The 23,078-nt window shown below is 35.7% G+C and overlaps 1 protein-coding gene across 5 annotated transcripts in view; it reads left to right on the top strand.

Annotated features, from left to right (window-relative positions):
- Positions 1 to 23,078, top strand: part of PHF3 (PHD finger protein 3) — a 47,659-nt gene that overhangs the window by 6,894 nt on the left and 17,687 nt on the right. Inside the window, exons 1-5 of one of the 5 annotated variants that reach the window (XM_069851472.1) lie at positions 1,556 to 1,665; positions 9,948 to 10,104; positions 10,329 to 10,398; positions 10,651 to 10,812; positions 12,017 to 13,823. In XM_069851472.1, the coding sequence (XP_069707573.1) occupies positions 10,671 to 10,812; positions 12,017 to 13,823 (1,949 nt within the window). In that variant the 5' untranslated portion in view covers positions 1,556 to 1,665; positions 9,948 to 10,104; positions 10,329 to 10,398; positions 10,651 to 10,670. Of the gene's footprint in view, positions 1 to 1,396; positions 1,666 to 9,947; positions 10,105 to 10,328; positions 10,399 to 10,650; positions 10,813 to 12,016; positions 13,824 to 23,078 lie in introns of those variants that run through there. The other 4 variants (XM_069851471.1, XM_069851474.1, XM_069851476.1 and 1 more) reach the window with 4 other exon arrangements.

The raw sequence follows: 23,078 nt of genomic DNA, 5'->3' as shown, positions 1-23,078 counted from the left end.
TGTTTCGTCAGTAGGATGTTGTGTATTAGATGGTTTTGTCATGGTTAGCATGTAGATGCTGTAAAGACACCATACTTTGAAGAAACATAGTACCATACCTGACCATTTCTTTCTTCTAAGCTGCCCTGTAGGAGATGGAAGAAAGGCTGTTGTTTGTTTTTTCAGAAAAGAAACCAACCAACCAACCAAAAAACATGGAAGTCAAACATTTTCATGCTCATCTGTAGTTTTTGTAAATCTGTAAAATTAAATAAATACTATATATAGAGTTGAAATTGTCGCAGAACTCTTGCATGTCTATGTCTAGGATTTTCCCTGTCAGTGGCAAAACCAGGAATGTCCTGTTAAATAAATGCAGTTTAGTATGTGGGATGGGGAGGATGAAGGAAGGAGCAGGAGGGAATGTACTTCTGTTCTCTGCTTCCAAAAGCTTCAACAGCTTTGTGTGTATCGAAACTGGTCTTCTAGACTTTTCTGTATTCCAAATTAAGCCAGGTATTACTGCACTGCTGCATGTTCCTTGCCTCCATGACCGTATTTATTATATCTGCCTCCATTCTTTAAGTATATGCTTATGCTAATTTCTCAAGAAACATTTTGCTGACTTTCTTTCTGTTCTGTTGTGTAGTTATAATTTTGTATTAGTTGAATCTCTGCTGCCATAGTTGCCTTTCTGCTATATTGCAAAGAAGTGATCTAGAAAATAGGGGATCCCTTCTTGTAAAACGTACGTTCCATCTTTGAATACAGTTTCATAAGTTTTACCTCAACCTCTTCAAAAACTGAAGTTGCTAAAAAGCTCTTGGTCCTTTTGAAGCCAGTTCAGAGTTCTCATATACTTGATTGAGGTCAGAATTTCTTATCAAACTTCTGTAATTTTGTTGACTATAACAGTAGATGAAAAATGGTAGAAATAAGACCTTGTTGCTTGAAAATAGTCACTTGCTATACAGGCTCCTGAGTTTTCTCAGCTCCACTGGTGTTAGGGAAAGCTGACTTCACATTGTTACATTTAAAGGTAAAGAAAGACATACCCTTGGGTTGGTTTAGGTTTAGGTAAATTTTAGAAGGGAGATACTACAGTTAACAGTTTTATATGTACTCTGTAGCAGTGGCAGCACGCTCATGCTGATAGTGGACTTAATATTAACTTAGCACTGGATTTCTTTTGGAAATAATCAGTTAGAGAATTTATTTTGAGATATGCAGTGGGCCATACCAAGCCATAAACAGACCTTCTGTTCTTTTTTTTTTTTTTTCCCTTTTTTTGGTTACAATTCTAAAATACCTTAAGCATTCTTTATAAAACACAACAGCCAAAAAAATTTGCTGGTTTCTTAGGTGTTTTACAATTTGTAGCTTATTTTCTTATGGTATTTTTCTTGTCTTTCTATAGGGCTGAAAGACACACAGGAGTCTTCATGGATATAGTTGATACATTTAACCATTTAATTCCTACTGAACACTTAGATGATGCCCTATTTCTAGGATCCAACCTGGAGAATGAAGTCTGTGAGGATTTTAGTACAAGTCAAAATGTCTTAGAGGATTCGCTGAAGAACATGCTCAGCGATAAGGATCCTATGCTAGGATCTGCAAGTGCCCAGTTCTGTTTGCCTGTTTTGGATAGCAATGATCCCAATTTCCAGATGCCTTGTTCAACAGGTAAATGTTACAATTTTTTAAGATTACAGTTTAAAATACAATTATACTTTAGTACCAACCCTTTTTTGTCATGTAGAAATAATAGTTTGGGATTTCTGTCTCCTTCCTGCCCTTTTTATTGCACTGCTAACATGCCTAGCGTGGAAACCGCGTGCAGTTCTTTTTAGCTTCATCCTGTAAAAGTAGAGAAAGGCTCCTAATCTGGATCAGAAGTAATTTGTCTTGAGTACATGTAAATTATGCCTAGGTCGAGTCATAATTTGTTTAGTGTAAGCACTGATTAGGCACAGTGGAGTTGCTAGTTGTTTTCAAAAACTGTAGTAGTTCTGGAATAGCAGTAGAAGCATAAGAGTTGTGCAAATTAATGCTGCGACTTTAGGGTTATTCTGTTAGTGCTTGGCCTTCTAGTACTGGGCTGATACCGGATTCTGGGTATTTTGCTTAGGTTGGCTTCAAACAAAACCCTGGAATGATAATGCAGTTCTCTTTTACTGTTTGTAAGCACCTGATTTGGAACAAATTTAGAGCAAAGTTTTAAATAAAAATAATCTTAGGAGTTGTGGAGTAATTTTGGAAAATAAAAAGAGGGTGATCCCTTTCCTAGAATTACTTATATTGATGGATATTTGGAATAAAACCACTGAATTAGGTGTAAGAAACAAAACCACACTCTATGCTTAATATTTTTTTTTATTTGATTGGAAATTTGTTAAGAAGTATTGTATATTAACGCAGATAACTGATCATATCAACATTTAATTTTTTTCTAGTAACTTTTCTGAACTATTTGAAATCTTGATTGTTTCCTGATGTAATATTTTATTTTGTTTCTACTGGCAGACTAAATTCTCACCTTCACTAAATGAAGTGGTATTACAATATTTAAAACTGTAAATCAAAGCTTATACTGACTGAGGCAACGAAAAAGCGAACTACAAAGCCAAACCAAAATATTTCATCTTTGTTCTGCTGAAGTAGTAAATTGTTTGAGGCCATCCTTAATGTTTTTATTTATTCTTGCTCTAGTCCCTATCCTTATAAATTTTTGTCTATAACCCACCAAGCAAAATTGTATCACTCTTAATGTGCATAAGACTGAAGAATGTCCACAACTAAACCAAATTCCTCCTATCTTAATTTTTTTATTTCCTTCTAGTAAAACAGTGATGCAGATTCTTGTTTCACACTGCATCCTGTATATCCTCCTGGAAATCTATGCTGCATTTAGAATTTTTGAATTATCTCGTAAGGTACAACTGGATGCTTTGGAAGTTACAGGGCGACTTTTTGGGCTTTTTGGTACATAATGCTCATAAAAGTGATCAGCAGTGCAGTAATTAATTGATACTTAAATTAATCACCATTCATTAAGGTTGCTGTCCGTTAAAATAAGTGAGCTAACTCGTTTACTTTGGTGCTACTATTTCAAGCTGCCTCATTTGTTTTATGCTGAGTTTTATTTTTTTTATTAAATCTGAAAGCAAGAGCAGAGCCACATTTCAGTAAGTAATTTAAAACATGCAATTTGGAATTACTGTAGTAGATATCCAAAAAGACACAAAGTGTTCTTGCTGTTGCTTCTTTGTAGTTCTTGATAGGAACTGCCCTTATTTTGAGATAGTAGGACCACATTATACACTTATTTTTTTTTTTAGTTGAGAATGATTATCAGTTTGAAGCAATGTTTCTTTGCTTGACTTTCTTCCTTGAATATTCATATAACTCATGATTTGTGTGATTTGCCCCTGTCTGTTGGTGATCTAATACAGCTTACGTGGGTTGCTGATAAAAATGCAGTCACGCAAGATGATAGGACCCTTGGTAAGAATTACCAATACAAAAGCTGTTTTATCTAGGCATTTTGCATGATAGTTCATCTCTACACCTACAACGGTTTGTCTGAAAAAAGAAAAACTCAAATCTTGCCTCACTTCCATGCTTAGAGCTACACCACCAGTGGTGTGTCATACAGAATGATAGTTTTCTGGATCCTGGTGCTTTAAATTCTTTTTCTCTCTCTGTATAGGATCTCATTATCAGTTTATTCTGTAGTGCGTTAAGCATTATGGTAACAGAACGCTTTGTTGTTGGCTCTTCTCTTAACCTTTCAGTAGGGTTAGAAATGTACTTAGAAAAATGTATTTTCAGTAAGATTTTACTAGGTTTTTGGTATTTTTGTTTTCATATATGTTAAGCGAAGGACGACCAAGGAAATACTGAAACAGTAGATGCTGGCTTTTCTTACATCTGTTTATTTAATTCCAGAAAAATTGTTTGGGTTTTTTCCAGAGGCATGAATTTATTTATCAGAATTTATTTTAGACCTTCAAAAAGTATTTTGCGTAACCCATGCCTAGACCGTGAACAGATTAAGAAAAGGAGCAAAATGCTTATGGAAATTATATCACAGAGCCAGCAAAGCACGTTTGTCATGCTTGCTTCTCTGTGAATAACTGGAACATGCTTGGTTTTGGGAAGATTTCATGCTACAGCTTATTTAATTGCTGTGAGTAAGCTGAAGAGAGGAAGGTGTAAATAGTTGGACTAAGGAGCTGATTTAGCTACAATGGTATTAGGTCTCATAGATAAAATGGAGGAGCAGGAAGCATGGCTCACTAATATAAGTACTTTGAAAAGCCTGATTTGAGCGGAGTTGGAAGAGTATTGTAAGGCTATATGCAAAATGAGATACTATCTTTATATGCCTGTAACATGAAGAACTTCTATGTCCTAAAAATGAAATTTGTTATGTGAACGTGAGTACATGTGATAGCAGAAACTTCCAGAAGAGCTTGTTTCAGACCTGCTTACCCACATACCGAATTTCTCAGGATTGTGACATTTTGTCTGCTTTGCTTTGGAGATCAGGTTTCTTTCTCTTAAGAACTTCTTCTCTCTTGGTCTTAAGTTGGTTTTGAGTATGGGTTTGTTTTTTGCTCTGTTTCTTACTGGTGCATTGGCATTAGTTGTTTTTGGGTGTTCTTTACAGGCCTAATCCAAAGTCATTATGCATCAACATTGCATCTGTCTTGTGCAGCTTTAGGGTTTATGTTGCACATCATTCACCATGAACTAAGCTATTTTGCTGGTGAATTACCAGGTATCTGTATGTGATGGGTACTGGTACCAGTTGGTTGTATATCCTTTAAACAGTTGAAGTGCTTGTCGGTAAGACAGAGAAACATAGATTTTTGTGTGTTGGAGTTTGGTTTTTTCAACCACTACTTGTTAGAGACCTCTGTCTATAAAATGCAAATTTTGTAAGTTGGATTACAAATGCTTCTCTAGGGGAGGATGGTAGCGTAGAGTCATAGAGCTATGGAATGATTTGGTTTGGATGGGACTTTTTGAATGTTGTCTAGTCTAACACTCTGCAATAAGCAGGGACATCCTCAACTCGATGAGGTTACTCAGAGCCCTGTTCAACCTGACTTTGAAAGTTTTGAGGGGTGGGGCATCTATCACCTCTCTGGTGATAATGTTTCACCACCCTCATTGTGAAAAATATCTTCCTTATATCTAGACAGCATCTACTCTGCTTTAGTTTAAAACCATTACCTGTTCTCCTATTGCTACAGGCCCTGCTAAAAGTCTGTCCCCATATTTTTTTTTAAATCGAAGTATTGAAACTACTGAAAGGACACAGTAAGGTCTTCCAAGAGCCTTCTCTTCTCTAGGCTGAACAATTCCCAACTCCTTTGGCCTTTCTTCACGGAAGAGGTGTTCCATCCCTCTAATAATTTTTTGGTCCTCCTCTGGATCCACTCTAACAGATCCATGTCTGTCTTGTACTGAGCATCTCAGTCAGCGGTTAGTGGTATATGACATTAGAAGCATTAGAATGGATGTGTGTTGTCTGCTTGTTGATGTGAAGAACTGTATCAGTACCAGTAAAGCAGTCTCGTGTTCATGTCTTGTCCTTGATCCAGTTTGTGGTGGATCTACGTAGTTTCTTCACTTAGATGAAATTGTTGGTCTTGGTCTAGTGAGCCTTCTCTGTAATTGTCACAGTGTTTTAGGTGTCTCTGCGCTTCTGTTCGTTGATGTAGTCAGGTGGCTGAATGACCAACACAGAAAGGCAGAATAATATAGAACAGCTCTCGGGTGTCTTTAGTGTTGGGATATAACATAAGTCTTGAGAGTAACTGCTTTTTTCAAATTTGTGTGGTATCTTAGTGATAGGCTTTCTGGTTTTGTTTTGGTTTTTGTTGTTGAAAGGCGTGCTGGAACCTTATTCACTAATTTAATAAGCTTGCAAGCATATGTGAGACTGGTCAAAAGCCAATGAACTAAGTAACCAGCATTTATGCTACATCGGTGTTTTGCAGGTATTATGGATTCCGTAGCTTTTCAGAATGTAAGTTACTGAGACAGTTTGGTTTATCGTACATATAATGGAGGGACTGAAATTTGAATTGTGTGCTATCTAGAGGCATCTCTGGATTTCATGATAAAATCAAACTTTTAACCAGTTTAGTCTGTGGGTATGTTTATCAAATTGAGTATTTCTCATAAAAGGTGAGGAACACTGACCCTGCAGGAGTGTACAAAGAGTGTTGTGGATGTCTTTTTAATTGGCCATTTTTCCCTGTTCCTCTGGATTACTGCTGGGAAGGTGTTTGCCCCGAGTGCGGTCTGTTCTAGGTAGTTTTAGCCTGTGTTTTCATGAGTACTATTGAAAGCAGCATTACTTCTGTTAAAGCTGTGATCACCTACTGAATCTTTCGAGCCAAAGAAATCGTATTGACCAGGAATACCTGTGTTCTTTATCTAATGTCCTATCTGGCTGTGCTAGCCATTTCTGGCTGTTTTCACTAAAGTCAAACGTGTAGATCTGTGCTGCTGCATATCAAGTAATTTTGAATGTAACCTTCAGATTGTGACCCAGAATTTGGTCTAGAATTGTTTCTCTCTGTTTTCTTACCTCTTTATGCCTTCCTTCCTCCAAGCTGTCCATGTGAATACTTGCACAGTGTCTTGTGACCAAGGTAGTAATTTCCTGTGTAAAATATTTACTTTATTGATATTAAATAGAGAACTTATAGAATGTGTATTTTGTGTGCTTTTCCATTTGTAGGTAACAAATTACCAGTTCTCCCAGTTTTAGGTCCTTTTGAAGACTTTAGTTATTTATTCCTTTGGATCATTTTTATGGAGTTTTATGGATGGAGAGAGGTTGGATTTGTAAGGCAGTTGATGTATTTATCAATCGCAGAGCTCATCTAATAAAATAGCTTGATTTGATTTGAAGTGCTTGGTTTGATGCTGCATTTTTTAATTTGTTGTTGGAATTTGTGCTTTAATCTTTTTCAAAAAGTAACTGGATGTTGTGGCTAAAGAGCCATGAATCAGTAGCCCTGTGATGTAACTCCATCTTTCTTTTAAGTAGGGATTCAGTTCTCTGTCACAATACATGCTGTGTTATGTTTATTAATCCTAATTGATTTTCATAGATTTTAATTCTAAAGACAGGGAAAACTCCTCTTTGCAGTTTAGAGAGTAATGGAAAAAGAAATTAAATGTTTAGTTAGTATTTCACATGGTACTTACTGTGTTTCTTTTCTTGCACTGGGCAGTCAGTACAAGATACTCAGGCAAATTCTCAGTTAAACAGATTACAGGCTTACAGAAAAAAATTCTGTAAAGGAATTGGATTTTGATGTTTTCTTATGTAAGCTGTATCGTCAGTTATATCAAAAAGTTACATATTTGTTTTTCTAACAAAGAACATTTTTAATTCTATTTTTTGAACATATGTCAATAGGAGAAAGGTTTTCATGTAAAATATGCCATCTTCATTTACCATGTTGAGACTTGGTGATATTTTTTCAGCTTCACTATGTGCTTCCTTGCTTTACTAGAGTTTATTAGCTCTTATTAAAGTTCACTTAGACATGTGTTAGTTACTACTTTAGACTGTTACCGTTCTTTCCACTGAAGCACAATATTAGTTTTTGTATTGCATATAACATAGTAGAAAATTTAAAACATTCAACCATTTCCATGTAATTTGGTGCTTGTAGAATTAAAATATGGAATCCAGCAGGGACTTAATCAGTGCTACTGTTAGCATAATTCAGGTGGAGATAGCATTTACAAGAACACAAAGCAGCAACATTTGAATTCTCTTCCAGGGCTGACATCTACAGAAAATAAATTTATTTCTACACTTGAGACTTACCTTGACCAATGTGTCAAAAACTTGTATATTTCTGACTAATTTTGGCTGAATATAATCACAGGAAAAGACTTCTGTTAATAAAAATAAGCTATAAATTTCAAAGATTTTGATGCTTTTAGGGGTATTTTCTTCTCTGTTCCTCCTACTCCCCCAGTAAGTAAAGCTTGTTTTCCTCAATCTTATGTTGCTGAAGTATTAGAAAACAGTCATGCTTTTATTCTAATGCATGGAAAATTTTACTTCGAATTTATAAGTAAACTATTTTGGATGTATGTTATTCTATTATTGTTTAACATGACTTGGTAGCACAGCACAGTACTTCAGAAATTTAAGTGCTTTACAAGTAATGGAGAGACTAAAAATATTAAGGTGAAGGCCACTGGTACTTATTCCAGTATGATTATACTGAATGTGATTCATATTTTCCTTATTTGCTGCTTGTGTAGCTGTACACTCCTGACAGGTGATTGCGTATTGAATTACAGTCTGGGTAAACTGGATTATTCATCACTGTTTGGCTTTAGTAGTGTTTTACAGTGTCCAATTTTTATTTTTTGAGAAGTATGCTCATTATTTTAGTGCTTTCACAATCTGTACACTGGTATGCAACTTTTCTGTTCGGAAAAGTTTTTTTCTTTATTTTTTCTTCTATCTCTTATCCTTTTGTCTTACCTTCTGTATTTATTACTGAGATAATCTTCAGATAGTTATTTCTAAGAACATCTGTGTCTCTCTTTAGTTCCATCTAGTTTTGCTTTTCTTCTTTTACTTTTCCCAATGCTGTTTCTCTACCTTCACTTCCTTGTCATAATTTAATTTCCTACTCTCCTCTGTATCTATTATTGTTCTCTGTCACTTTTTCTCTTCCCAGCAGGGTCTGTGTTGAATGCCCATGGGCCTCATGGGGCTGTACTAGCCCAGTTATAGTTCAGGTTGTTTGAAATTAGCAAGATTCTGTGCTTCAGATTCCTCTGTAAAATTAAAGCTACAGCACAGAGTCTTGTAAGTATGAAAATACTTTAATTATAATATTTCAAACTGTCTGTCAGTGGCAGGCTTTGTTATTAACAAAGGAGGGCATGTAAATTCAGTAACTTGATCAAGAACATTGTAAACCTGAGGCTTTAATGGCAGCACTGAGAGCTGTCTCAGAAGTTGCCCAAGTATTTTTATATTCGTCATGTTGTCTTCAGTAGTTTAGTAGTTTAATTCTACACCGAAGAAATAGAAGAGGATCTGAAAGGAGTTGTCTTTGTCACAGTCTGTTCCTAAATACTAGTTCCACTTGTTGTAGGAATACCCTTTAATGAGAACACTAATACCAAAGTGCAGAGCTGTTGGGAAGTCGTAGGCTTTGAGAACGTGAGACAGGCAGCTGGAGTTAGGGTGAGGGGTCCATCTAGTTCAGGTTTTGCATCTTGAACAACAGCCACTGTTAGATATTTAGGGAAAAGTAAAGTCCAACAGGACAGCTAATGTCATGTTTTTGCCAGCGTGTCCTTTTTCCCAATATATAGCTTAAAGCAAGTAAATGATTAAGGAACATATGGGTGCGTGGAGCAAGACCAGCGTTATCAGTCCTCTGCAGCTTGTGTATATATGTACATGCACAGGCATCAAAGGTGGTTCTGCGCATGGGAAAGGGAAAGCTGACAGTAATTTCTGGAAACACACTTTTCCTGGAAACTGATGTATACAATGCTGTAGCTAAAAAAGATGGTCAAAATTAGTAAAATGAGCATTATTTTATTTAAGTTGCAGTAGCATTAGATTGGAAAGGGAGCAGGAATTCTCAGGTTTTCTAAGACAGTCTAAAAATCTAATAATTTTTAATTTCTAATAACTTCTAGCTTATTTTGATTTCTAAGATAAATTCATTAATATAAATAAGTTTTAAGTAAGCAATTGTTAGAAATCTTTAGATATCTTATTGCTGTCATGTGAGTTAGTTTATCTTAAAAATCTTTCTAGGTAAGTTCCTGAATAGTGAAAAAGGGCATGCTTGGTTCTTTGGACTCTGTTGTATTTGTCAGACCATCCTACATGTTTTGTAAAATCACTTGAGTGTTTGGCTTGATCTCACAGATTTCGCATCCCACAGGGACCAGGATTCATTAATCACATATAGGATCCTTGGGATAGGAGAGGCTACCATTGCAGAACCAGACTTAGAGAAAGTGAGGAGAATGGCTGGTACAGTGGCCTGACTGCCTCTTAGGAAACCTATTTTCAGGAGCAACCTCTGGGATCCTTCTCAGGTTAGTGGAGGATTAGGAATTTGACAGACAATGTTCTCTTACTCCCCTGGGAGACTAGAGCATGCTGCACTCAGTGCCCTTCCAAAAAGGGATTGCAGATGTAGTTATGTGATGGGGATGGGGCTTAGTTTTAAAATTGTATCCTGTGAGAAAACTGTGATTTTTAAACTCTGCACTTCTGGATCAGCTCTTTCTGCTGTTTACCTTTCTTCACTTTTTCTTAGGTGGGAAGGGACAGTGAGGGACAGCTGATCCTCTAAGACTGGGGACCTTCCTGTGGCAAAAAATAAAAATGTGAGTCCACCAAAAAGCTATAAGGACTATATACAGAAATTTTAAGCTTTGGGTGATAGCTGCTTCTACACTGAGACTGCCTCACATGGGAATTTTCTGTCTTGCCTTTCTTCATTTTTTCCCCTTCTGTTTGTTTTGAGATGGCCAATTTATTTTTCCCTGTCTCTTCCCCTGTCTTTCTAAGCATTACAGCTGCAATATTTTTGATCATTTTAAGTTTTAGGCTCTTTCTTGTTTGTTTGCTTTTTCCAGTTATTGGTCTTGATGATATTATGGATGAAGAAGGAGTTAAAGAGAGTGGTAACGACACCATTGATGAAGATGAGCTTGTTTCACCTAACAGGAATTTGAGGAGCCGTTGTGAAGAAACATCAGTGACATCGCCAAGAAAATCACCACGTTTAATGGCACAAGGTGGTCATTCAATAAATTAAGTGGTTTTGCACATTTGAAGTCAGTGGAATTTTTATACTCCCACACCTCCAACATTTATAAACTTGAAGTAAAGCTTTGCTATTTGGTTATGTGAATTCAAGTACAGACACTTCCTTTTTATAAACTGCAGCTAGAAGTTGATATCCATAGGGTATTGTTCAAATTGAGTTCCTCTTTGATAAATGTTTGATGTCTTCCTTGTGGCCTGTGATTCTTAAACTAATTTTTGAGATTCTTGCATTAGATTAGCACTGTGTTCTTCAGCAACAAATGTGTGTGGTATCTGCAAACATAACTGGAATATTAGGTTAGCAAGGGTCTTTGTTTCCAATTTAAGCTTTAATTATTTTTATTTGTATATTTTCTTTTTGTTTTAAGCTGAGTTCCAGGAATTGCTGTCCAAAGTTTTTAATCAAAACATGTCAGTATGCTTAATAGGTATTTTAATCAAGTTTTTATTTTCTGTGTGGTAGCTAGTTGATTATGGTTAATTTTTTTCTAACTTGTTGAACAGGTGGCGTTATTGACAGCTCTGCTTTATCCCACCTTATAGAGTAGGCTCATATAAAAAGATAAAATTATTAATAGGGAAGTCAGAATTTTAATAAGAGCCTGTGGTACAAAGCTGGTGAATATGCTTTTTAAAAAGGCATCAGAAGAATTTCTTGTTTAGAAAATCTAAGAAATGTGGTCAAATGAGAATCAGATTTTTATACAGTGTTCTCTAAAAGGTTTGTAAACTTCACAGTTGTACTTTTAATCACAATACAATTTACTTGGGCAGTTTTTACTTGAGGTGGGATAAGTTGAGTGATAGAAAAATAGAGCAGGTTTTAATTTGCTTTTTATCATCTCTTCTGTTTTGATATATACTGCTCAAAACTTTGGTAGCTATTGGAATAATGAGATTTTTACATCCAAATTGTGGTGGTGTAAAATCAAAATAAGTAATTGTTAACTTTTTAAAGTAGATAGCAGCTTTTTGGTAAGGAGTTGGTGGGGGTTTTGGATATTTGGTGTATTTTTATTTTTTAAAAAAACTTGAGTAAACAACTAAGTTTTAAGTCATCTTCTTGTTTGGAGAGTTAAATCAGGCTAAATTGGTTCTATTCTACGCAAGTCTTGTTTTCAAAGAAGGGGAGGATGCTGTATAGCTAAGACGCTTTTCTTTTTCGTTTCCTAGAACCAGTCCGGAGTTTGCGACAGAGCACGCTAGCCAAGCGGTTGAATGCTGCACCTCTTGTTAGTGCCAAGAAATCATCTGTGAAAAGTGGATCTGCTCAAAAAACTGTACAGAAACAAGAGAGAAGTCCAGCTAAAGAGACAGATGTTGTTTCACCCTTGAAAACAGAACAACCTAAAGAAGTTAGGCGTAGCACAAGACGATCAGGACAGACAGATGGAACAGCAGCAGCAGTGACAGCATCCCAAAGCAGTACAAAATGTCTTCCTGGTCCCGAAGAGGTGAATGAAATAAAGTCTGAAACTCTTGAGCAGACAGAAGTTGAAGAAACATCTCAAGAGTTAAGTTGTGCTGGTTTAGCAGGAGCCGGTTCTCCTTTTCCTGAAGAAACAAAGGAAGTAACAGAAGTTGCAACAAAGATTGAATCTGGGAATACTGAGTCAGTTTGTTCAGTATCTCTAGATACTGAACATACTGCAGTTAAAAATGAAACAAATGATGTGATTGATCCAGTGGACTCTGAAAGTTCTTCAGAAAAGACTGAAAACAAAACAGAAGAATTGGAGAAGAAAACGGAAGCACATGATCAAAGTGGGGTAACTGGGGAAGCTAGTGATCCGTCTGATGTTTGTGTGAATCCAAGTGAAATTTATGAGACCTTTTCAAATTTGTCCAGCTCTGTAGAAGAGGGGGTTGATTGTGGTTTAGATTCCCACAGTGTGGAAGTTCCAGATGAAAATCTGTTATCAGTAAAGGAATGTGTAACAGAACCTGTAGGTGATGGCAAGGGAGAGGAGAAAACTCTAACTTCATCTGAGAAACTGTTGGAAAGTACAGAGTTTGATAATAAAGACTTGAAAAGCAAAGAGTTTACTTCTGCTGACCCAGGAGACAGCATTTTGGAAAGCACTGTTCTTGACCAAACAAGCCAAAATGTACAGCAGCAGATCAGCAGTACTAAAGTAGAAGGCCTTAAGGCATCAAAATTTCAGGATAATGATAAACAAATCAGCATTTTGTCAAAATGTGAAAAGAATGTTAAGCCCCGTCACAGTAAATCTATGATACAGAATAAACAGAATCTAACTGTAGATACTCGACAGAAATCAGGTACAGTGCAACAAGAAATAACACGTTCAAGAACACGAGCTGGTCTTACTGTTTCTGGTCTTCACAGTCCATCTTCAGCAAGTCTGAAGCGGAATGCAGATGACCAAGAAAGTCTTAAGCATACAAATAACCCAGTTAAAATTAGGAAGAAAGAATCAGGTCCGAGTTTGAAAATGAAGAGCTGTGGTTCAGGGGTGACAGTAAAGAAGCAGACTAATACAATGCTGAAGAAAATACCCCAAGTCCAGGCTTCTGGGCAGGTACAGAAGTCATCAATTCAAAGAGCAGCTGAGAAATCTCAGATTTATCAAAGCTGTTCTAAAGATACCCACTCATCAGGGCATGTTTCAAATCTTGGTCAAAAGCAAACCCAGGGTCAGAAACACCAGCTTGCCACTGTGCTGAGAGCAAATAGCTCCACGAAGGAAGAGGTGGAAACAAAAGATCCCCCAGTTGTAGAATACCTAAAGGAGGATGATAAAGAAAAAAACAAATCAAAAAGAATTGATAAGAATCTCCAACCTCGCCAGAGAAGAAGTAGCAGAAGTCTTTCACTTGATGAACCTCCGTTGTTCATTCCAGATAACATTTCAACTGTTAAACGGGAAGGCTTGGAACATACCTCTGCTAGTGAAAACAAATGTGTTTGGGTGCCCAGCAAGCAGTGCGGTTTTTGCAAAAAGCCACATGGCAACAGGTGTGTGTGGCTTTGTGTCTGAGGAATTTATTACTGATCTCGAAAAATATTTCTTTTTCTCTGTTACTAGATGTTTCATACTGCTGGTGTCAAAAAAAGGGCATGGTCTTATAATGGAAGCCTGTCTGTTACACTGTCAAGTAGTTCCCTTTGCACTTATATGCTTTTTTTTTCTTTTGTCTTTTAAAAATTTTAAATAAGAGCATTAGAAACAAGTTTGCTCAAAAATTTTTACTGTAAATGTCTGTTTACATGAATAGATTTTTGAAGAATATGTAGTTCTGCTATGCTGTCAGAATATGTTCTCCAAACTTGACTGTTTTCATAGAAAAAAAGTCTAAGATGTCTGTGTTCCGGATTGTAATTTCCTTCTTTCCAGAGACCTCTTAAGTTGAAGGACCACTATCAATCAAAAAAAATCAAATAGTTGTTTGCGTGTAACTTTTATCTGGTAGAAGTGTGATTCTGATAACTGGAGATTTTTTCAATTTGTATCATCATTGCGGTGAACTTTTCATGTAACAGTAGTAATGAAGTAATTGGGTGAAGGGCTGAGATCATGAGTCTCAAACCTCTAAAACTTGCATATGAGCATATCTGAAATTACCTTTAACTAAACTGAATAATGAGGTTGCACCTGAAGTTGATAATGTCTCTCTGTGACAAAAGTTATTCTTCTACACTGTAAGTGAACTGAAAAAGGCCATTGGGTTCTACTAATGAACTATCAATCCAAGAATAAGAATTTTATTACTATTTATTATTTTTCTGGATTTAGTATTGAAGGGTTTTTTTTATAGTTGCTATTTTGCCTGTTACCATTTTTGTTGTTATTATTATTGCTATTATTAGTATTATTATTTTCAAATTTAAGACATTTCTGATTAGTCCCTTGCTTATGTGAGAGAAACTGTTGATAGTAATTTTCAGTGAATTGCACTTTAGAACTCTGTATCAGAGTAAAATATGAAACAATTACCTTTGGTGGCTGAGATTTTTATAATATTCATTTGTATCTAAGGAGAGCCTTTGTGACTTTTATTGACTTTTTATATCATATTTGGAAAACAAATACATAAAATGCATTTACTGTGCAGCTGTAGTAACTGCATCAAGAAGGAACACTAGGTTTGCTTTGCCTGCTTGGTGAGAGTTGCCTCGTTGAAGGGGCACTCAAAATTAGCTCCTTGTGATTTTGTTGTTTTGTTTTGGTTTTTTTTTAAGAAAATCCATTTATTTTTAGGACTGTCTCTTTATGGTTTGTGCCTCCTATAATAGTGTTCAATTTTATGCACTTTGCATTTCTATAGTTTTTATCATCTTATGTGTTACCACAGTGGTAGACGTACACAGGTAGCCTGTATTTCAGTGAAATTTTTAAATTCTGAAAGGCTACTTCATGATATGAAAATGCTTCTGTTGATTTTTTTTTTTAAAGCAAAACGTGCATATTTGGGGTTTGAACTACTTGATATCCATTTGGAATTCAGCATTGAGTTGAACTCTTCCTGTTCCCTTTGTATTTTTTTTTAACATTTTAAACGTATTTCCTTGTGCTGAAGGTTTTGATAGAGTAATGAAAGTCTTCATTTTAATACATGACAGCTCTAACCAATACTGAGTGGAAGGTCCAGCAGTACTGCAGAGCTAAATCTGCTTATTTTACTTCGTAAAGTCAGAGTAATGCTGCAGAAGATATACATACTATAGGCATTGATGCTTGATTAAACACAACAAACCAGTTTTGTGTCGCCAGCTCTTGCTGCTGCTCGAAGAGTAGTACAATGTGCCAATGCCAGCTGAGGTCAAATTGAGAGTCTGAGTTTTTCACAGATGGTGATTATGGGTATCCTCAACTTTGTAATGTTAGTCTGGTGAAGGTTTATTTATTTATTTATTTATGTCTGTTTTACAAAACTGTTGACACAACCAGCAGATTCAGTGGGAAAAGATCAGATTTGCTAAAGGTAGAAAATATAGTATTTTTGTGTATCAAATGTGACTAAGACACACTGGTGGAACGAGGAAGCTTGCATTAGTGAGCCATGTTCTTAATAATGGAAGACTTAAGACTGTCAGTCCAGCACACTTATTATCTCTGTTCAAAAAAAATGAAGTTTTAATTTGTTAGAATTATTTTTATCGTAGAATCATAGAATCACCAGGTTGGAAAAGACCCATTGGATCATCGAGTCCAACCATTCCTATCAAATACTTGTATTCCTATCAAATACAAGCACATATATTTTGTACTTGTATGTTGTAATAACTCTAAAACCTTTCAGATTCACTTGATAACACTAAGATATAAAAGGAAGCAAAACCTTGGCGTTTTTGTACTTGTTTAATTATTGGTGCAAGAACTAGAAAAAATTTTCAGTACAATGCAAAAAGACAAAAAGCTAAACATCATAAATTTCACTTTTATCATTTGGAAACACATCAAAGCTATCAGCATTCAATATTGTGATAAGATGGGGTTTTTTAATTCACTTTATGGATTGCTTTTCAAGGAATTTTTGTTTCCCTTTTGTAATAGCCTAGCTGGCTGGCCTGTTTTCTTATTTTTTACTGTTCATTGTATACGAGGAAAGGGGAGTGTGGGACACAAATATTGTCAAATGACAGTAAGTTCCATGCAGTGTCAACGGCAGATCTGAAACAATATTTGTATGGTACTTGCAGGAAAAGAAGTTGAACTGAAGCTGCAGCCCTGAGTTAGGAAGTAACATGCATAAGAGCTTTGCAGTCTGTAATGTTAATGAAACACAGTTAGAATTCAGGCTGCAAATAGGAGTCATGTGAACCTTTTTCTATTCCTACAATAAATGCAAAGACACTAACTTGTTAATGTCATACTAACCTTGGAAAATTAATTCAGGTGGAAGGTTATGTCTGGAGATTGTTTCATCGACCTTGTTTGTGTGCAGAATCCCTGAAGGGGGGATGCTTACGCAGGCCTTTAAATACCCTAGAGTAATCTTACTGTGCCTGCTGCAACACCAGTAGAAGGAGGATGGTACTTTCATTTTGGTTTATTTTAGAATCCATGCCTGACAAATGGAGTCAGCTTATATATTTAGGAATACATGCAATAATTTGCATGTATAATTTAAAATCAAGCTTTGGTTAAACCTTGCACTGCAAATACAATAGATTTGGCTGGGAAAGGAGGAATCCTTTTTTTGAAGACGTGACTTGCATGATCAAAAAAATTAACAAGCTAGAGTGTGACTTGCTTTATAAAGAGACATTACTGTTTTATTTCTGCTGGTTCTATGTGTTTTATATTGTATATCCTCATTACACGAGAAGTGGGTGCTCAGTGTTTGGTTTTAGGACCAATTGTTTCAGTTAATTTGCTTGAAGTATTGTGTTGATTCCCATTCAAAGATTTACCTTTACAACATATCTAAAAAGTAATGGTTCTTTCATATGAAAACTAGACTCTGTTTCTGGGCAAGTCAGATACTACTAAGCAGTGAGTTACATTGTAATTTTTCAGCCCATCTGAAACAGTTTTTTCAGTGCGAAGTTTGAATTGTTCTCATGACTCATTATAGTATTGCTTTCAACTGGTTTGACTTTGTAGTCATGTTCTCCCTATTGCTGTCACATGCTTTCTCATCAGCTTATAACATAAATGATACTCATAAATTTTCATTCATCTCTGTAGGTGAATTGTGTATGGATATGCATCACATGCTACAGATTGAAGTTACAACCTCAGTTTCGTAATGAGTTCAAGTGATGTTGAAAATACTAAACTTTTTCACGAACAGTAGTTACTTTTCCTGAAGGCAGAATGAAGATATTTAAAGTCAGTTAAGGAAAAAGATAATTAATTTCATGCCATTTCATTTATTGTGCGGTTTGTGGTCAGACACAAACTGGCTTTTTCTGAGCTCACAGTAAAATTAAGTGATGCAGGACCAGAGCTTTACTTAGAGTCATCTTTTTCCCTATTTTTCAGCTCCTCTTTAATATAGAGGAGGAGTTAGTAATGTTAAAAAGGCAATTAATTAGAAAATGCGGGAGTTGATTTAGCAAAGATACAGTATTCCTGATTGCTCACATACACGTAGTCACTAAAAAGATTCCCCATAACTTTAATACAGAAAATAACTTTGGATGAAGTTTAAAAAACAATCTGACAACTTTTTTTCCTGGAGCAAAGGCTATTAGGACATCTGTTTTTTTGAAAATAGTGTTGTTGCTTCAGCTAACTGTTTAGGAACCAGGCGGTCATATAATTTGTATAGCCAGTATGAAAGAGTATGAGATTAAGGCCTATAACCTATAACCACTTACAGCTTATAACTTATAACCACCCTTAACTTAGCTGTGCGTATTTTTAAGGGTGGAAGCGTATACAGGAAGTGAATCGCTGTTGTGACAACACTTTCTACAAGAGGTGGTAATTAGAATAATTATGATGCTTTAGTTCTAGTACAGGTTCATTGAACAGTATAAGTATGTTAAACAGCAAATTATGCAAGATGTCATCAATTTGCAGTCATGGATGATGCTTTTAAGTTTTCTGCCTCTTACTGTTTTCTTCCACTGTGAACAGCCTTGCAACATTAAAAGCTATCATCCATGTCCACCCACAGCTGTAGAGAAACTGGATGACAGTATAAACAGAATAGCATTGTTGTGTATAATGAAAGAATGGAAAGGCTCCAGTTATTTTATATTTACAGCTGTACCATTGTATTATTTTTTTATATGGATTATATTACTATGCTGCAGTATTGCAAGGTTTACTACTAATATCAGTACAATTTGGGAATCAGGCAAGTAAATAACATGAGGGTTGTGTGTATATAAAACACATCTATATATACATATATAGATGTGTTTTATAGAACATACGATCCTAGTTCTGCAAGATGCAACACGTGGGTAGAATTCACTGGTAATAATGGTTCCATTGATAAGAATTTGGGATTTTCTGTGATTAATGTTAGGAGATCTATGGTACTCATTCTTTCAGGGTTTTGGGAAGTTAAGTGATTTTATTTTTCCTGTTTTGCTGTTGGGCATGTTTCATGTCTTCACCTTTAGTTCAAAGAGCACAGGGTTGATCGTCTCCCTGCTTGCTTCCGTTTTGGAGAGGTTCATATAATATGAAAAACAGTTATGCTTTTAAGGAAAAAGAAAATGCTGTTACATAAAAGATGGTTGTTGAAATTTAATACTTAGGAAATAAATTTAGTGTCTGTTTCCAGTGCTTCAAATTCTGTGTAAAACAAACAAAAATAATCATATGATAACCTTTTTTTGAAGATGGGTTGTTCTTTTTTCTGGAAGATCAAAATCAGAAAATCATGTCACCTGTGCTAGTCTTGCACAAAAAAAGTGAACAAGAGAAACTGCTCATGTGTATGGGCTGTGTTAAGGTAGTGCACTTCTTTTTGACATTTGTTTCACTTGAGCTTTGAATCCAGCCCATGCTACTTCACTGATGTGGAACATAGACTCTGCTAAAGCTGCCCTGAACATCACCTCTACTAGTAACATCTTTATTAACTGAAGGAAACAAAGTCTCCATGCACTGTCTCTGCTTTAATGCTGACTGGACTGTAGCATCAATGCAGCTGAGATACAGCTGTAATGTTAGTAAAAAATTACAACAGATTTTATAGAGGATTGATGGGGGAGGTGAAATGCAGATGTGGGACGTGCTTTAAACACTTAAATCCATAAAAGGTGTGTGGACAGTGGTTTTTCTCCTTATAGGAGAGTTTTAGAGTTAGAGTGTCACTTCTGAATTAAGTTTTGCTTTTTTTTTTTGGTTAACATTTGAGTCCTGTTGCAGTGTCTTCCCTATGCTGTGTACTACAAATGCAAAGGACTAGAGAGAGGCATTTATTTCTGAAGTAAATTATTTTCTGTGGCAATACACCATATGTTATTAGTTAATCTTGAAATGCTGATTATTGGCCCACACTATTATGCAGCTCTCATTTTTTTTCTTTCATTTTACTCGTGTATAGCTTTACAGCAAACATCTTTTCTGTGAGGAAGATGGTTTCTGCCCATTTTAGTTGTAAAATCTTATTTCACAGTAATGGATTTCTCTGGAAAGTTGCTTTTATTACATAAATCAAATGTGTATAAACTATTTAAAAATATGACCTATATATTGTGAATAAATCATCCAAGCCTGAGTGTTTCCATCTAACAGGTTAATTTGCTACAAATAACACACCAAAGCATTTCCCAGTCCTAAGAGAGTGTGTGAGGTTTACATAAATGTTTCTCTTTTTGTGTATCATCTGTTACTTTCTGATTTTAAGGCGCAACTTTTCATGCCAATGTGTGAACTAAGAGAGAGGATTCTTTAGAAGGAATGAAACAGTGACTTACCCTATGCAAAGGTCTCAGTGAAGCATAGTACTGTCATGTCATCTGACAGCTCTTTTTAGATTTTTCTTAAAGAAAATTTTGGTTTTATACTATAGCCCATTTGATGAAAGCGATTTGTTATTGAATGTGGTGTAATTTAATATTTTAAGACAATTTTTTCTTTCTCTTTCAGCTTTACATCTTCCCATCCAGCCTTACAACATGGTTAAAATTCCTGCACTTCAAACTTGAAGCAATCTGCAGTCAGAAATTTTGCTGTTTTAATAGTCCAAGAGATCAGAACCTCTTCAGTCACAACTCTGACAGCTGTGCAAGAGGACATCCTTGATCCTTCAAGCCAGGCTTCAGTTTCCCTTGACTGCCCTTCTTAGTCTTTGAGCATTGCCCATTGCCTAATCATCATTGTTGTTACAAATCATAATTGTTTTGTGTGCAGATGAGTGAAATGCATAAAAATGTATAAGTGACCTTACAGTGAAAAGAATTATTTACATTACTGGTACAAATATCAGTATGTTCTCTCCCAGTGTCAGAATTTGCAGTCTTGCAGTTGACTAGTGTGCCAATACTAGTAGAAATAGTGGATTTTTTTAGGCAGACAGCACCAGTATTTTTATTAGTATTTTATGTAACTAGGTTTAAGCAAGACAGTTGTCTACAATAGATTCTATTTTATAGTACAGGTTTCATGGACATTTCCAGATTGTCTTTGTAGTCTTCGTTTCTGAATTCTGAAGCCTTACTGTGTGTGTTTAAATATAATTGAAACCTTACCATGAAGACTGCAATGAAGCTAAATGGATATTCAATCTTTGCTAGTTTGCTTAAGGTGGTTTAAATGACATCTGTCCATCTTGGTGTATATTTTTTAGTGAAGAATGATCTGTTTCTGAGCTGAATTCGTTACAGGATTTTTACCTTCTTTTTGATAGACCTGAAAATAAAGATATAACACTGGATGCCTATCCTGTTGCTTTACTTAATACCAAACACTATCTCTGTTGCTCCCTTATTATGTGTGAGCTAGGCTGGAAAATTCCATGTGCTTTCAATTTAAAGTTGAAGTTGTGGAGCATCTTGTGTATTTTAGCCTTTGGAATTAATTCTTTTCAAATTTTGTCCATTTTCTAAATATTAATCAAAATTTTGGTTTTGTTGGTAAAGGTTGCAATCTGCCTTGCTCATTTAACAAATTGATCTACAGTGCCTGCATTGACAAACTGGGGGAAAAAAAAATGTGTATTTTTAATAAAAAAATCAAGGAGTAGCAATTAGGACTTCAAGACAGTGTATTCTGAGATTCTTATGATGAGGCACTGGAACAGGAGGCCCAGAGAAGTTGTGGATGCCCTGTCTCTGAAAGTGCTCAAAGCCAGGTTGGATGGGGCTTTGAACAATCTGATCTAGTGGAAGGTCTCTGCCCATGGCAGGGGGGTTGGAATTGAATGATCTTTAAGGTCCTTTCCAACCCAAACCATTCTATGATTCCGTTGTTAACCAAAAGACATTCCTTCATGAGTACACTAAAACATCCTTTAAGCGAGAAGCACTTGATCATGTGCTCTGATCTTATTTTAGCTCTGTAGGAAATCTTATGCTTGGGATGTTTCTAAGCACTTTTGGTATTCTCAAAGCTTTACTAATACTTTTTGTTGTGGTGAGAAATATATCCTATGTAACACATCCTCTTGTGGATCCTTGTGGTTGTGAAAAAGCCACTCACGCTGTATTTCCTGCCGTCATGTGTTTGACTCTGGGTTCTCACAAAGGAGCAATTATCTTTGCGCTAAAGTCCCATCGCTTCTCTCTTGTTTTCTTTTGTGTTTATAACTGTTACGGTATTACTCTGGTAAGACCATCAGAAGAAGTTGTCCCCTAATGTTTCCCCTCTTGTATCTTTACTTTGCTGGAACATGGATCTGCAAAGATTGAGGTACTGACAAAATGTGAAGGAACCTTTGCCTTCCTAATTGCAGCTACTAAGTGGATCTGCAGATACTTTTTACTAGTCATGACTAATAAAAAAAAAAAAGTACATGCAGCTGAGAAGAAAAGAAAATTTAAAAAAGATAAAATAGTTTTCTTCACAAACTAGATTAAAACCTGGTTTCTTCATATCTAGCCAACAGCATCGTAGGGTAGTGAAGCTGGATATGACACCTTTCTCAGTCTATCAGAGCTTTAAAGCCCCTCATGCTCATTTCATAACAAAATGCCACTTACTTCAGCAGAATTTAATCATGATTTATTTTGAGTAAGCAAGAACATAAAGCTGCAATAGTCTCTGCTTGCTTTCTCTTGTCTTTCAAACATCTGCTGTTAAATAGATACTTCATCTCTTGAGATACTTGTAGTTTCTTGACTATAGTAACTGCATCACACACTTGGAGTTTTCATCTACAGTTCTGGTGAATGAGAGTTCCTCTAAATGTCTTCTGTAATATCTGTATGGTTTTGCAAAGTAAGGAAGTTGGCAGATAGCAGATCCTAGCCTTAATAGAAATACACATATGTTACGAATCATTTTCCTCAGAGTTGTCTTACAAAAGAGATGTATAGAGTATTAGATCAAAGTAACAGAGTTTACTGGTCAGTTTATTTAGGTTGTTGGATGTAGTGCTGAAACAACCAGCGCTTCATGGAATTACTTTTAAAATTTGGTCTCTCTTCTGTGGAATTTAAGAACCAATAATTCAGTACATTTTTCAGTATTAACAAAGCTCTTTTCGTAATACACTTGCAATCTTGCTGGATTTTCTTTATCAAGACAATATATATTCTAGTATATATATTTAATATCTTTTATGTAAGTATGAAACAAAAGATATAAAAAGGGAAAGAGAACATAGGTGGGTAATGCAAGAGACATTAATACGTCATTAA

This window comes from Phaenicophaeus curvirostris, chromosome 2 (assembly GCF_032191515.1).
Source record: "Phaenicophaeus curvirostris isolate KB17595 chromosome 2, BPBGC_Pcur_1.0, whole genome shotgun sequence".
NCBI classification, from domain to species: domain Eukaryota; kingdom Metazoa; phylum Chordata; class Aves; order Cuculiformes; family Cuculidae; genus Phaenicophaeus; species Phaenicophaeus curvirostris.
Note: the sequence above shows the minus strand (reverse complement) of the source record. Positions and strands in the feature narration are given on the sequence as shown.